We start from the raw sequence: 17,112 nt of genomic DNA, 5'->3' as shown, positions 1-17,112 counted from the left end.
ACAAGGAAGCAGAGGAATTTCTTAAGGTAATTCAGGATAATTTTTTAAAACAGGTAGTCGTAGAACCCACAAGGGGGAATAATATTCTAGATTTAATTCTTACTAACAGGGAGGAAGCAGTCATGCAGGTAGAGGTTGGAGGACAGCTAGGTAACAGTGACCATAGGGAAATTAGGTACAATTTAGAATGGGAAGAAACTGTTAGAAACAAAAACACTAGTAAAATACCTGACTTTAGGAGAGCAGATTTTGAAGAATTAAAAAGGTACCTCCAAGGAATGGACTGGCAAAGGATGCAGGATGAGGTCAGGTCAGGGACAGAGTTCAGAGAGATAAGGCAGGATGAGAGAGGTGAGGTGAGGCGTGAGGGTGTAGGACAAGAGGAGGGAAGATGTGTCTGGAAGGGAGGAGGAAAGAGGAAGGGGGGAGATAGGTGTGAGTATGTTGGAATGTCAGGTCATGCTGAAATGAGAGAGGTGAGGTCGAGGCGAGTAGATGAGGGAGTGGAGAGGATGGTAGGGGATGAGATGAGAGGATTAGGTGAAGTAAATGTAGATGAATTATATAAATATTTTGTAGATAAAGTCCATACAGGTCAGTTAGCAAATATCCCGTATAGAACAATAAGATTACAAAAAAATGACCCTAAATGGATGACTGCTAGGTTAAAGCATTATATAGGGCATAAGAGAAGTACATATAAGAGATTAAGGGCAGGTGAAGAAGTTTTAAGGACACATTATAATGAATTACTTAGAACTGTCAGGAAGTTAACGAGGAAAGCTAAGGACAATTATGAATTAAAGGTAGCCAGCCAGGCGAAGACGGACCCCAAGGGATTTTACCAGGTATACAGGACGAAGAATAAGGATACTGTAGGTCCATTAAAGGCAGCAGATGGGGAGCTGGCTAGTTCTGGGGAGGAGATAAGTAAACTTCTGAATGATTATTTTTTAATTGTCTTCACCCAGGAAAACATGCAGGATATGCCAGATAGTGAACAGGTGTTTAGAGCAGATGAGAATGAGAAGCTGACAGATATTTCCATAACTAGGGAGATAGTGGAACAGGAGATATATAGGCTAAAAAGTTCAAGTCACCAGGACCTGATGAAATATATCCCAGAGTACTTAAGGAATGTAAAGAGATTATTAGTGAGCCGTTAGTTTCTGTCTTTAGGAAATCACTGGAGTCGGGTGAGGTACCAGTAATGTGGAGGCAGGCTAATGTAGTACCTATCTTTAAGAAAGGAGATAAAACTTTAGCGTCTAATTATAGACCTGTCAGCTTAACTTCAGTTGTAGGTAAAATGTTAGAGTCAGTAATGGCGAGGAACATTAGGGAACATTTAGACAAACTTAACTTGATAAATCAGTCACAGCATGGCTTCACGAAGGGGAAAGTCTTGCCTGACAAACTTGTTAAGTTTTTACAGTAAGGTGTACGAGGCAGTAGATAATGGTGATAGTTATGATATCTTATATCTGGACTTTAGTAAAGCATTTGACAAGGTACCCAATCAAAGGCTCCTGAGAAAGGTTAGGGCACATGGGATAGATGGGAAGGTGTTAGGCTGGATAGGATCATGACTTGGTAACAGGTGACAGAGAGTGGTAATAAATGGCTCAAAATCTGAGTGGGGTCATGTAATTAGTGGGGTGCCACAGGGATCAGTATTAGGGCCATTGTTATTTCTAATATATATCAATGACTTGGATAGTGGAATTAGTAGTGATGTTAGTAAATTTGTGGATGACACAAAGATAGGTAGATTAATTAGGTCAGAATCGGATACCTTCGCCTTGCAGGCAGACTTAGATAGAATGAATGAATGGACGGATAGATGGCAAATGCAATTTAATATCAATAAATGCAAAGTGCTTAGCGTAGGTAGAGGAAACCCACACAATAGGTACACATTAAACAACCAAACTCTGGTAGGTACAGGGTATGAGAAAGATTTAGGAGTTATAGTTAGCTCTGAACTCTGTCTAGGGAAACAATGCATAGAAGCCAGAAACAAGGCAAATAGGGTACTAGGATTCATTTTTAGGAGTGTTAAAAGTAGAAGGCCGGAAGTAATATTAAAGTTATACTTGGCGCTGGTCAGACCTCATCTAGACTACGCTGTGCAGTTCTGGTCCCCACATTACAGGAAAGATATAGGTCTATTAGAATCAGTACAGAGGAGAATGACTAAAAGGATACAGGGGATGAGGAGTATTCCTTCCGAGGCGAGGTTGAAGCTGTTAAATTTACATTCTCTAGAGAGACGTAGGTTAAGAGGGGACCTGATAGAAGTCTTTAAGTGGTATAAGGGTTATAACAAGGGAGATGTAAGCAAAATTCTTAGGATCAGCAACCAGGGTAGAACAAGAAATAACGGGTTCAAGCTTGAAAAATTTAGGTTTAGGAAGGAGATAGGAAAAAATTGGTTCTCAAATAGAGTGGTAGATGAGTGGAACGGACTCAGTAATCATGTAGTTAGTGCTAGTGCACTAGAGAGCTTTAAGAGAAGATTAGACAAGTTTATGGATGGGGATAACAGATGGAAATAGGTAGGAGTGTTTCATACAGGGACTGTCACGTGTAAGCCTGGTCGCTTCTTGCAGCTTCCCTTATTTCTTATGTTCTTATGTTCTTATGTGTGTCGGTGGGTTATTGTTAAGGGAGAATGTGGGAGAGGTCATCAGCTGACCTGACTCTGGGACAAAGTCAGGGGATGGGGTGAGTAGCCACGTTAACATCAGTGTCAGCTCTTCAGTACACTTTGGGTTTCAGTCAAGCAGGTGTTGGGGTGTGCACTGTTGTCTGTGAGGTCAGTGAGTACTGACCAACACAATCAGTATTTAGCTTCAAAGATGAAACTAAATATTATTCACGTTAAAAATTACTAAACGTGAATATTAATGATAATATTAATAATTTATTATTATTATTATTATTATTATTATTATTATTATTATTATTATTATTATTGTTATTATTATTATTAGTAGTAGTAGTAGTAGTAGTAGTAGTAGTAGTAGTAGTAGTAGTAGCAGTAGCAGTGCATAGCAGTAGTAGTAGTAGTAGTATAATTATTATAAAGCAAACACGAGTGTTATAGAAGGTGTGTGTGTGTGTGTGTGTGTGTGTGAGAGTGTGTCTGGTGCCCATGTGCGAGGAAAAAGATTTCACTTCTTAATCATCTGACTGAACAAGGAAGGAGGAGCAAGTCCCTTTCTCTTACCCTTAACTCTTCCTCCCCACCATTCTCTCTCTCTCTCTCTCTCTCTCTCTCTCTCTCTCTCTCTCTCTCTCTCTCTCTCTCTCTCTCTCTCTCTCTCTCTCTCTCTCTCTCTCTCTCTCTCTCTCTCTCTCTCTCTCTCTCTCTCTCTCTCTCTCTCTCTGTGCTCATTCTTATGAAATATGTTTTAATACTATAACTCATGTCATTATCAGCACAGCTCTCCAGGGTTAATAGATTTTTTCATCAGGAAGATGTTAGAGGTTGCTGCCCTTCATATAAGTGGTAGACCTATATACAAGGTATACCATAAAGTTACTAAGCTCGTGGGCAGAAATCAGGAGTTGACCCATACTTGATATCGACCAGTATTCAAGAAAATTTGATAAAGAAATAATACAGCCATGAGACAATTTAATAAACATTTGCTTCTTTGAGTAATTTCATTATATACTGTTCAAACACTGACTTTTTTGGGCAGATAACTTCACACTTTCCATTTATCCTTATGTGCCCCCACTTTGGGAACCACTGATATAGAGCAATAGGAGTCTGGAATAACCTGGATGCATAAGCAATCTACACAAAAGCTATTCATGAATTCAAAGGCAAGCTGAACATTAGTAGATATGGAGATGGGACAGTATGAGCATAGCTCTTTTCTTGTAAATCACAATACACACACACATACTTGCTTCACATATAATACATTATACACATTATAATACATATAATACACATAAATACATTTAAAACATTAGTTAATAATGTTTTAAATGTATTTATTAGTTTTGGTAGGACGTGTTAACCTAGCTATTTAGGTTAGTTTTGTGAATGCTGAACTAACATGCTGTAATGTTGACAAGATTCATATGAAGCAAAATAATAATTTTAAAACCTTTCCTCTGTAGCAACCAACTGTTGATTATTGCGTGAGTAACAATTTTATTTGTGCTTAACTCCACTCTTCATTACTAAATTTGCACTTGTCTGTTGATTTATTGCACACAAAATATATTGTAATTGAATGCCCATTTTAGAGTAGATGCTGTTGTCCTCTATTTTTTCATAGCCATATAGTTGTTATTTTCTTCTTTTTCTGTCTTCTCATGAATCATTAAATCATGATGTTAAAATTTAAGATTTATTTTATTTCTAGAGTTGGTAGTGGGAAACAAAAATCATAGTAATTCACCTCTTATGTTGTGTGTCAGTTGAAACAACTCAGTTATGATGGAGTTCCTATGCCACATTGTAAACTGATTTTTTGGCATAGGTTAAAAAAAATAACATAAATTAGGGAGTGAATGATAAGTAGCTATACAGAATGGTGCACAACTGAGATTGATCAGTGCTTCCTTTCTCGGTCTGTACTGCATGATGACTTATTCCTCTGCTGTGCTCCTCAACTAGTTTTTATTTTTTATTTTATTTTTTATTCATTCGATGGGAGATTAAAAGACAGGGACCTGTAAAGTGATCCAACTAAGAAAAGTGGAAGTGGAAGATACCAAAAAGCAGATAATTAAAGCAAAATTAAAATGTAATACATGATATTTTTTTGTTTAGTTTCTTTATTTAATGTGAAAAAAAATTGCTTGTTGTAGAATGTGTGTAGTATAGTGTAAAAAGTAAGAGTGAGTTATTGGAGGGCATGCTGTTTTTTTTTTTTTTTTTATGTAGGAGGGACACTGGTCAAGGACAACAAAAATCTAATAAAGAAAAAAAAAAAAAAAAAGCCCACAGATACCAGTCCCCAATTAGGGCCTGAAGCAGTAGTCAGAAATTGAAGGATAAGTGTCTTGAAATACCCCTCTTGAAGGAGTTCAAGTCATAGGAAGGAGGAAACACAGAAGCAGGCAGGAAGTTCCAGAATTTACCAGAGAAAGGGATGAATGATTGAGAATACTGGTTAACTCTTGCATTAGAGAGGTAGACAGAATAGGGATGAGCGAAAGAAGAATCTGAGGAGGGGAGGAGGCATGCAGGAGGAGGGGAGGTATGCAGTTAGCAAGATCAGAAGAGCAGTTAGCATGTGAAAATAGCTGTAGAAGATAGCTAGAGATGCAATATTGCGGCAATGAGAAAGTGGCTGAGGACAGTCAGTTAGAGAAGAGGAATTGATGAGACGAAAAGCTTTTGATTCCACCCTGTCTAAAAGAGTGGTATGAGTAGAACCCCCCAGACACGTGAAGCATACTCCATATGTGGGCAGATAAGGCCCTTGTACAGAGCTAGCAGCTGTTGGGTGTGAGAAAACTGGTGGAGATGTCTCAGAATGCCTAACATCATAGAAGCTGTTTTCAGTAGAGATGAGATGTGAAGTTTCCAGTTTAGATTATAAGAAAAGGACAGACCGAGGATGTTCAGTGTTGAAGAGGGGGACAGTTGAGTGTCATTGAAGAAGAGGAGATAGTTGTCTGGAAGGTTATATCAGGTTGATAGATGGAGGAACTGTGTTTTCAAGGCATTGAACAATAACAAGTTTGTTCTGTCCCAATCAGAAATTTTAGAGATCAGAAATCAGCCATTCTGTGGCTTCCCTGTGTGAGCTGTTTACTTCCTGAAGGGTTCGATGGCCATGAAAAGATGTGGAAAAGTGCAGGGTGGTATCATCAGCGTAGGAGTGGATAGGACAAGAAGTTTGGTTTAGAATATCATTGATGAATAATAGGAAAAGAGTGGGTTACAGGACAGAACCCTGAGGAACACCACTGTTAATAGATTTAAGAGAAGAACAGTGACTGTCTACCACATCAGCAATAGAATGGTCAGAAAGGAAACTTGAGATGAACTTACAGAGAGAAGGATAGAAGCCATAGTAGGGTAGTTTGGAAATCAAAGGTTTGTGCCAGATTGTGATTGGAGGAGCCTAACAGAGAAGAGAGTATAACAGCATAAGCAGAAGGATTAGAGGTTAGAAAAAGGTCAAGAATGTTGGGCATATCTCCAAGACAGTCAGGAATATGAGTAGGGTGTTGCACCAATTGCTCTAGGTCGTGAAGGATAGCAAAGTTGAAGGCTAATTTACCAGGATGGTCAGTGAAAGGAGAGGAAAGCCAAAGCTGGTGGTGAACATTAATGTCTTCAGGAATGGAGATTTCCACAGATGAGAAGAGAGTCAGAATGTATTCCACTTTGGAAGTTAAGTAGTCAAAGAATTTCTTATAGTCAGAGGAGTTAGGTGAGAGATATACAGCACAGATAAATTTAGTTTGAGAGTGACTCTCTATTCATAGCCAGATGGTGGAAAACTCATAAGATTCAAGAGTGTGGGCATGAAAGCAGGTTAACTCATTGTGCACATAAACACAACATCCAGCTTTGGATTGAAAATGAGGATAGAGAATGTGGGAAGGAACAGAAAAGGGGCTACTGTTAGTTGCCTCAGACACCTGTGTTTCAGTGAGGAAAAGAAGATGAGGTTTAGTAGAGGAGAGGTGGTGTTCTACAGATTGAAAATTAGATCTAAGACTGCGAATGTTGCAGAAGTTAATGAAGAAAAAGTTGAGGGGGGCGTCAAGACACTTAGGGTCGATACCTGGGGACATTTGTGGTCCCCTCCCCAGATGGGGACTCTGAGGCTTGTGTAGGAGTCTCCATGATAATTTTGAATTCTGTATGAAGGGTGTGTGTGCAATTAGGTGCTTGTAGTTTTGTGTGAAGGAAGAGAGTTGTCTTTAGAGAGCAAGCTGTGACTGCCCCCTTGCATTGTGAGACACAAAGAGAAACATTCAGTGAGGTCACAGCTGGGTTTAATGATAAGTTCACAGCACCACCTGATCCAGTGCTTTAGACCTCACTGGGAGTAATTATCATTTCGGCAGGTGCCTACTGCCTTCTCCTATACACTCAGCATAAGTATAGCACTGAAAAAAATAAATAAATAAATAAGCAGAGGGAATGTTCATGGACAAGCACTGTCAGTGTTGTAACCATAAAATGGCATAAGTCAAGACTTTTGTAAACCGGGGACTCCCTGTGTACATCTTTTTTTTCGTTTTTTTTCTTTTTTTTTTTTTTTATTTAACTCATGATGTTTCAAGCCACAATAGAGATGGACTGCTTATTGCTCAGGCTTTACCACTACTCTAGGAATCCTCCAAACATGAGAATTCTTAAGCAGTAGCAATTTTTTTTTATCTTTGAGATATTGCTTTTGTTCATCCCTCTTTGACATCATAGAAGAGAGAGAGAGAGAGAGAGAGAGAGAGAGAGAGAGAGAGAGAGAGAGAGAGAAAGAGAGAAGTCCTTTGCTCTAAGAGACCAGAAATTATCTTTGCCATACCACTAGTAGATGAAGACATGATCGTGAAAAAATTATCTAATATCTCATTTTAAAAGACATGCATACCTACCATATTTTATTAATTTTCATCATCATCCACCCCAGGCCTGTCAGTTACTTGCACTTCCTCATATTCCTCCCTGTGGAGTTGTTGCTGCCTGTAACATCTTTATCCCTTTTAATTTACTGGAGCATTTTCTTAGTTTTCTTATCTCAAGCAAGTAGTTCTTCTTTGATGTAGAGACAAACTGTATAAGACTTTTCTAATGTGTTCTTCAGGATTGGTGTTAATTTTTGGCCTCAGCTTGCTTTTCTGGTCAGAAGTAATATTTATTTATTTATTTATTTATTTATTTATTTATTTATTTATTTATTACTTTTGTCATGTTGATTATTATTAATGTATAAACTAAAGAAAAATCTGCTTGAAAATTTTCATTTTTTTATATTGGTATTGATGATAATGATTTCTATTCTCCCTCCACACCAGTCCACTCTCCACCACAGTGATGGGAGCAGAGGAATTATACAGCTGCAGGGATCATGGTTGTCCCATTCTGCACAGCACTACAGTGGAGATGTGCCTTACACATGAGAAAGCTGCATTCCTCCTTACAGACCTGGAATCTGGCCTCTATTTTCCTACTGATTTCAGTATTGATGGCCACCCACCAGCCTCTAGAGACTCATTACAGGTGTGTTTTTGCCACTTTTTGTCTGTTGCAGTGGTTGATGAATATATAGTTACATTGTGTGGTATGTTTAGTTGTAATGGTATGGTGGTGAGTGGGTCATGTATTCATAGCTGAGGGATTTCTGTTTCAGTTCCAAGACCAAGTGAAGACAATTTTGAATTGTTTCCTTTCATCCTATTTTCCCTGCTCACAATTGTAGCAGAGAGTATTACTGGCCTAAGTTAAGGAACTATGAATTATTTTTCTGTCAGGTGTCCTGTTTTAATTTACCTGGTTTTAGTGTGACATTCCGCCTGTGTTTTAATTTAGTGTGTCATTTCCTGAGCTATGTTCATATTGTTCAGTCTCCATATCTACATTTATCAGACTTTTCTTTTAAGTTGCAAATACTCTTCACTGGGAAGTTCATCAAATGCATTTCAGATGTGTAAGCTTTTATGAGGGAACTGTACATCATATAACCTGCATTAATCTTTCTTAGTTTGGCCAAGTGTTCCCATAAAATTTTTCCATCTTTTCTTTGACTGTGCAATCAGATCTGCCCCATTTTTTTCTCATCATTATTATTTATTAGCTTACACATTGGTACCAAGCCTTCTCTTTGCTGTCATTCCTCTCATATTTGTAGATCTTTATTTTATTGTCTTTCTTCACATGTGGGGTGTGGTGAGCTTAGAACTATGTGTTGTTATTCTTTATATTCTGCTCAGTTCTGTTATGTGTTTCTATTTTAGGGTAGTATGCATATTCCTTTATTTTAGTGTTCATGGTCCCTGCATAGTCTCCTTTATACAAACAAAAGCCAAAAAGTAATTCAGTTAAAAATATTTCATTATACTGTTCTATTCTTTTGCTATTGTTTTGTTTTTTTATCTTCCAATTTCTCAGGGCTCCAATAACATATGGCAGATTTAGGATGATGCTGCTGAAAAGATATTGACCTGCTTTTTTAAACGTTGTATTAATAATTATGAAGCAGCAAGCCCCATGGTCGTATTTGGTTTTACTAACCCCATGGTTGTGTTTGTCAAACACTGGATGCAGGCCCCAATGTTGGGTTAGTAAATACTAAGCTTTATGCATAGGTTGGCAGCTCTGGTTCTTTCAGCGATGAGGAAAAGTTGCTGAAATTTATGTTATTTCTCATTTACTAGATTGACTTTTGCATTTTCCTTCTAGCTATAGCTAAAGAAATTGTGATCTATCCATATATGCCTTCAGAGTCATCATACAACATATAATAGTGAAGAAATCTGTGATTGTATGGTGATGCTCAGAGCAATCACAAGAGTGGCTTGATCAGATGCAAAGGGCGGATCTATTTTGACTCATAATATAGTTAATAGTGAGCATTTCTCATTGAACGTATATGTGGAGACACACAAGTTATTCCTTTGTATATAATATTAAAAAACTTGAAAATCCATCTAGTTACTTTAAAAATTGAAAGTGCATGCACCTATGTTGAGGCCAGTGGAGTCACCATCTAAGAGATGAGTGGGAGATTTTAGAATGTTTGATATATAGGAATTATAATAATATTGCTGATATTTTCTTTATCCTCATACTAATGAATGATAATCATGCTTGCTCTAGAAGCAATATTGGTCAAAAATAAGTGCCCCCATAACCCAAACTAAGCCTAACTTAGCCTAACTGAACTTTAAATATTGCTGTCAGCATTATAAATAATATATGGTGGATATATATGGGGTTCAAAATATTCAGAATGAGAAGTTTTATCTGATAAGGGTAGAAAAAGCCATGTTGAGACTCTTGAAAGAGTAAAATAATACTGGGACTTGTTAGATGACAGTGGATACTGGCTGTAAACAAACCATAATTCTTGGGCTGCAAATGCAGTCTTCCAAACACCCAAACATGGCATTTTGAATGTTGAAATTTATAAATTTAGAGAATGTATACAATTTTTCTTTCACATAGGAACACTCTGGTACATTTTAATATTTCTAACATAACTTTCAGTTGCATATGACTGGTAAATATCATTGGGGTTTGCTGTTGGGGAAAAGTGTTTAAAAAATAAAAAGCAGCCACATCGGTATTAGTAAATACTAACACCACATTTAAAAAATCAAGCCATTGCTCTGAGTCACCCTTAATATGTAGATTTTTTAAACAAATCATAAATGTTAATGATCTTGTTGATGTATCTTGATTTTAGCGTAAAGTGTATAAGTGAAGGTATCTGGTGGACTATCTGATTTGGAAGAAATAGGACTAAGGTGACCTAACTAATGTTTAAGGCCCGGCTCATCCTCTGACACAAAAAAAAATAATTAAAAAAAAAGTATAACGTCTTTCAACTTAAAACTTTCAGGGTGTAATGTGTATATGATTGTCAGCTTTATGTGAGCAGGAGAATGTGATATGTCATGCCAGCTGATCGTATGACATCATAACGTTTTTTTACGTCAAAGCTTTTTCTGGTGTTATTTTTTGTCATAGAGACACCTGCTTCTACATGGAAACACTCAAATAGTATACGAAGAGTGTGTAAGTTTGCTTTCTTTAAAATTCCCAATACGTACTGAGTTATCAAGGCCGTAAGAAGCACGTTTTGCATGACATCGCATCGATTGGGATTTTTCGTCGATAATTTTTTTTACTCTCAAGTTTTTCACTTTATGGAAGAAAACGAACTTACACGATGAAGGGACAACCAATATGCATCAACATGAAAAGTTACAGGAAGTTTTAACCATTTTTAAATGTTTGATAATTTTTTGAAAGTCAAAATTTTTAGTTTTGAGATACAGGCGTTTAAAGATTTCAGTACAATGTAACTTAGCTATTTATTTCATGATTGGCTTTATTTTCACATGCAAAGCTCTTTGACTCATATTGATAATATACACAACAAATCAATGTATAATTCAAATATAAAAAAAAATAAATAAAAACATAAAAACTACCGACTTAACCTGGTGTCGTGTCCAGGTGCCTTGTTCTTTATCTTTCGCTTTTACCGGCAAAATGCCCCACTGCTGGGGTGTCTTCACATTACCAAGTTCTTAGAGAGAGGTTTTGTTTTACCAGCAATGAGCAACTTCCTTCTCCTCAATGGCAATGCTCACCAAACAGGTGTAGTGTACGTACTACACATCCATCGCCCCAATCCCGGGGCCGTATGTTTCACCTTCGGCTGCTTTCTTCTCCTCTTCCTCCTGCACTTTCCTTATTTTCCTTTCTTTTATCTCTTTTTTCTTCTTAGTTTCTGTTAGTGATCCAGCTAATCTCTTCCTGTCCATCCTCTTCCTTATCTCCACGGCCTCCATCCCGCTTTCTCCCACCACCATCTCTACAGCTGCAGATCCCAGGTTGAAGCTGACTACTCCTCTTCTTCTTAGTTAGTGGCATGGTGCGAATGTTAGAAGGGGACTAACTGAAACACATTGAAACACGGAAGAAAACGAGGAAAAATTAGCTTTACTTACAGCGAAACAAGGCCCATACTAGCGCGCGCCCTTTAAATGGTTACGCCACTCAGACCTTTAAACCACCACGTGGGGCGCATAAAAATTTTCCAGCCATTTAAATTCACGTTCCTAAATTTGCCTACATATATGTACACTTCAAATCCGCTATAACCTCAATTTTGAACTTTTTTATATTTTTTTTACTATTTCAGAGGGTGAGCCGGGCCTTAAAAAGAAAAAAAATCATATATGTAGTTGTATTTGCACTTATATTACATAATAGCTTGCTTCACCTTAGATTTATATCAGCACTTATGATAGTGACAATATGTTATCTCATAATTAATGTAAAGTTCCAAAATTTTCATATCATTCCTCATGCTCTCTCTCTCTCTCTCTCTCTCTCTCTCTCTCTCTCTCTCTCTCTCTCTCTCTCTCTCTCTCTCTCTCTCTCTCTCTCTCTCTCTCTCTCTCTCTCTCTCTCTCTCTCTCTCTTTAAAAAAAAAAGAAAGAAAGTGCCAGTTCTTAATGATACCTAAGTGACAGGCGATGCAATGGTGCACAGCTCATGGTGCTGATGAGTGCACATATAGAAGACGTCCCTCAAGTTAAGGTACATACCTTGGGATATGATGGTTCAGGTCATTCTAAGTTGAAAATCCTCTATACATATATGCTGTGTCTTGCTTTGTTTTGTGAGAAGTCAACATGCAAGTTGTGTGTTGTGGGAACTGCTCACCTGGGTGGGTCTCTGCCTTCTTCCTTCTCTCCTTGGCTTGTTACTCGAATGATGCCATGCACCATAAAGTGATAATTTTTTGCGTACAATCTGTGCTGTCAAACCCTTACAGGAAACAGTTAGTAAATGAAATTAAATTTTTATGTGTCATTGAAGAAATGTATGATATATGTTTAAAGTAGTATTTAACCACTGTATTGCTGTGTTACCTGTAAATTTTCTTCACTTACACATACAGAAATTTAATCTGCCATTTGCTACCTGTTTCCTGTAAGGCTTTGACTGCACAGGTTATACACAAAAGAATTATCACTTAATGCCACATGGTGCCACTTGAGTAGTGAGCCAGAAAGGAAGGGAGGGAGGCAGATGCCACCCACAGCATACAAGTTAATTTCTTGCGAAATAAACCAAAATGTGTATAGAATATTTTTGACTTAGAATTACGTGAACTATCATATCCTGAGGTATGTACCTAAGCTCGCATGACACCCTGTATAGTTAGAAAGAAAACTTGAGATAAAGTTACAGCAAGAGGGATAGAAGCCAAAGGAGAGGAGTTTGTAAATTAAAGCTTTGTGCCAGACTATAAAACACTTTTGTTATGCCTGAGGCAACAGCTAAAGTTTCATTAAAATTTGTAAAACATGATCCACTTTGGAATGTAAGTAGTTGAAGAATTTTATATATTTAGCAGGGTTGATAGGAGATATAAAACAAAATGGTTTTTAGTCAGATGGTGACTTTAAAGTCAGTCAGATTTCTAGAAAATTTAGAAGACTTAAGAACTTGGGCACTTTGGATCAATATGAGAACAGTAGTCTGACTTGGCAACATTTATAGTCCTGTCCCTAGAAGGGGACTGAGGCTGTTTCTTTTAGATACCATTTAAAAAATTTAATTTCAAATGAAAGTGTAGGTGTGTAAAGTACATTTAGTTTAGAGTAAGCTCCCTTCTCTAGAGAATTAATTAAAAGTAAAATTTTCTTTGCAGAAGAATGAATCCTAGGAAAATGACTATTTGTAAATTGTTTACTTTGCTGTCATTTTAAGAATGAATTCTAATACATGGAGGATCTGGTATAAAAGATACTTTTGTAAGCATTTTGAGTTAGCTTTATCATGCTATTAAGTGGTAAATGAAGAAGCCAGTATAGAACTAGTCAAGAGTAGATATTGGATTTATTAATAAATTCATATGTAGAGTATTTTTTATTTTTTCTATTTTTATTATTATTATTTTTTTTTACATTGCTTATTACTTTGTCTTTTCACCTCCATGAGAAAAGCATAATCATAGATTGCAGTAAATATAAGTAGTTCAGAACATGGATCATATGGAGATGAGCCATAGTAGCTACCCATGAGGTGGGTTGTGCCTGTTTAAGTAGATTAACTGACCTAACTTTATCTGTGTAATCCACACACCATAAGATGTAAATCTAGTGTAGCTGATCTTCATGTGATCCTCTTCTAGAGTTTAAGGATTCTCTCTGTTTCTTTCTTGTCACCAAGGAAGAAGAAAAAGTTTTGGAGAGAGATTCTTTGATCTTCCATTTGTCACCTTTTATAACACTCACTGAACATGAAAATATGTATATGTTTTATTTTAAATCTTTGTGCTTCAAGGATACTGTGGTATAGCAGTAAGACTATTTGATTTTAACATTTAGAGAACATATTTAGCAGTGTGTTAAAACTTAAATAGGAAAAATGTTAAGATGGTGAGTAATCAGTAGAATGCATTGTTAGTATTTCTACTTGAAGGGATAAAGAAATAAACTTGCCACTTTTTTTTTTTTATTTACGAATTTGAGTATGAATGAATTAGATGATTACTTGTACTTCACAGAAACTTATCAATATATGAGGTGAGATAAATGAAGTTAAGAAGATTCAGGCGAATGTGAAGCATGTTTGAAATGTTCTTTGGCAGATTGATGGAGGCATTGTGACACCTCTGAAGGTCAGTGTTTCACGTCAGCAGTACCGGCAGGTAGTGAAAACTCTCTCCAATCTGTCTGTGCCCAACACTGAGCAGAATACTGACCAACCTACTAAAAGTAAGCCTGCCCTCATTTGGTTAGTTTCTAGTTTTTGGCTTCCTTAAAATTTTGGTAGATAAATAAATATTACTTTTTGTCTTCCTTATCATACACTTTACAATAAATGAAGAGAGAACTGTGCATGATGTGAATGTTGTATTAGATCTACCTAGTACAAACTGTGTAGCACCCAACCCCTTGTGTAGGGAGGCAACCTACAATCCAGGCAAGTTCTTCATAGGGCCCTCCTCATTAATGGCCATATAATATATGGCTGCGTACATACCAGGCTGACTTTCTTCTTAAAAGGAGATAGCTGAAGCATGCATGGATTTTCATTTACAAACATATTCTTAAGTATTTCTGCACAGTCACTCCTTGTGTAGGTAGGATGGCTGTGCTACTTGGCAGCATGGCTGATGATTCCTTATTGTTAGTATTTTTTTTTTTTTATCTATATGCAGGTCCTTATCAAGTAACAAGAAAACTTTAGTCTCAACCTAGGTTGTTTGAGAAGTCCTGAATATGTAGGTTATTTCTTGGGATCTAAATGGGATATTTGAAATGTACTAGGCTGATATCACTTCTCCCCTTTTAAGGAGGCTGTATATATATATATATATATATATATATATATATATATATATATATATATATATATATATATATATATATATATATATATATATATATATATATATTATATGATTCCTTTGCCATTAAATTTTCATGGAAAGTCAGATTCTATATACATATAGATTATCTGGTTGCTGAGTATCCCTGCCCCAACCACTTTTCACAACTGCCTCCTCTCATTTTCCAAAAGGTGTTTTTAAAATCTGTCTTGCAATTTTTATTGCAGACATGTGGTTCATGTGTAGGAAAAAACATCTGTGGTTTTTTATGCAACACAGTGTTTTTTCTTCATATTTTTCTTGTTTTGCTGGAGTTAATTTTTTCCTATGGTGACTTTTTTTTGCAAAAAATTCATGAAAAAAACTATCACAAAAATTGAAAAAAATCACTGCAATACATTGAAATAATGATAGTTATCTTTCTTTAAATGTTTCCTTCATTAAAATCAATGCATAAATGGCTGAGGAGATAGCTTTCAAAGTTGAAAAATCACATTTTGAGATGTGGCCTCTTAAAGTTTTAAATACTTTTCAGGACCTGTTTCCTGGCCTGTAGTGTTAGTTTATATATTGTTATGACCAAATCCAGCCCCTCTCACAGTGGCCACTACCTTGGGTCAGCTTTCTCTAGGCTATTATCCTTGATAGCTTAGTGCGGATCAAATTACTATGTGAGCCCAGGCCTGTTCACAGGTTGTATACAGATACAAACCTCAGAGGTTGCCACCCTATTTCCATTAACTACAGGAAAGAAGATATATCCAATGCCACTTATCCCACAAGCTGCAAAGAACTCACCAAACCACATACTAGGGAGCTCAGACAGTAAAGACACCACAGTATGAGGGTATAATACCCTGTTGACTACCTTCCACAGACTGACCAACTGTCCACCATTTGCACCCAAGAACAGCTCACCAGTAGCACTGGTGGGGCCTTGAAAAAGAGCAGACAGCTGTAATCCAGCAGAAACACTATTTAGTTCTCTGGCCTTCAACAGACACAGCTATAAGCCAAGACCAGTAGCACTTCATGAGTACACTATATTCAAGACATGAGGAGACAGCAACGGACAGGTACAGGATGGTTGAATAACCGCTCCTGCCTACTCACTAAGACACAAGATGTCAGGATGTGCCAGACCCTGAGCAGAGCCAACAAGGTAGTTTACTGCCTTAGGTATTGAGAGTGGCAATTACTGACAGCTTCCTGTGGGCTTAACCTAACTAGTGTGGTGGGGGCTCATCATCAGAGAATTTTCCACTAAAATTAATTCACAAAGCTCTCTGATATCCTCCTGATTTTGGCTGCTCGCTCTCGTACATCTGTCTCTGCTAACAATCTGGCTCCAATTGACCATAGGAATGAATCCTCCTGTGCTCCTCAGACATATTCGGCTGTTGCTTGTGAGGTGGGATGGGAGGGGAGGCTCGCCTTTGGCCACTTTGCCTCACCTCACCTGTCTCACTGTAAATCTAACACTATGTTATAAAAATCATCATGTGTTTATCAGGAGGGTTGGGTAGGATTTAATAATTTTATAGCAAAATGCAACAATTATACTTTCCTATCAAACTCAGCTTTCAGAATTAAGGGGATGCAAGAGAAAATATAAGAAAACTAAAGCAGGATGGGGAAGGGTGCATGTATACATTAAATTCCACCATGTGAAGCATGGGGTGAGTCATCTGGACTCTCTCTCTCTCTCTCTCTCTCTCTCTCTCTCTCTCTCTCTCTCTCTCTCTCTCTCTCTCTCTCTCTCTCTCTCTCTCTCTCTCTCTCTCTCTCTCTCTCTCTCTCTCTCTCTCTCTCTCTCTCTCTCTCTCTCTCTCCCCTTCCTCCCTCCCTCCCTCCCTCCCTCCCTCCCTCCCTATTTTTTTCTTCATCCCTCTCTCTGTATCTCTTCTTTCTATCTTCTGTCTCTCACTTCCAAAGCACCACTCATAACAATAAATATATTATGATCAGATTAATTTTCCTTTCCCCTTTTCACATTAAATAAGTATTACAGATTTTTCTTATTATTAATAACATGTAGGCA

General features: G+C 37.3%; 1 protein-coding gene across 5 annotated transcripts in view; it reads left to right on the top strand.

Annotated features, from left to right (window-relative positions):
• Positions 1-17,112, top strand: part of LOC135113190 (intermembrane lipid transfer protein VPS13D-like) — a 475,970-nt gene that overhangs the window by 159,709 nt on the left and 299,149 nt on the right. For 4 of the 5 annotated variants that reach the window (XM_064028315.1, XM_064028314.1, XM_064028316.1 and 1 more), the window contains exons 29-31: positions 4,141-4,161; positions 8,008-8,212; positions 14,328-14,454. In XM_064028315.1, coding sequence (XP_063884385.1) covers positions 4,141-4,161; positions 8,008-8,212; positions 14,328-14,454 — 353 coding nt within the window. The remainder of the gene's footprint in view (positions 1-4,140; positions 4,162-8,007; positions 8,213-14,327; positions 14,455-17,112) is intronic. The other variant, XM_064028317.1, reaches the window with a different exon arrangement.

The sequence above is a fragment of the Scylla paramamosain genome, chromosome 25, assembly GCF_035594125.1.
Source record: "Scylla paramamosain isolate STU-SP2022 chromosome 25, ASM3559412v1, whole genome shotgun sequence".
Taxonomy (NCBI): Eukaryota; Metazoa; Arthropoda; class Malacostraca; order Decapoda; family Portunidae; genus Scylla; species Scylla paramamosain.
The sequence above is the reverse complement of the archived record's forward strand: the minus strand, read 5'-3'. Positions and strand labels throughout refer to the sequence as shown.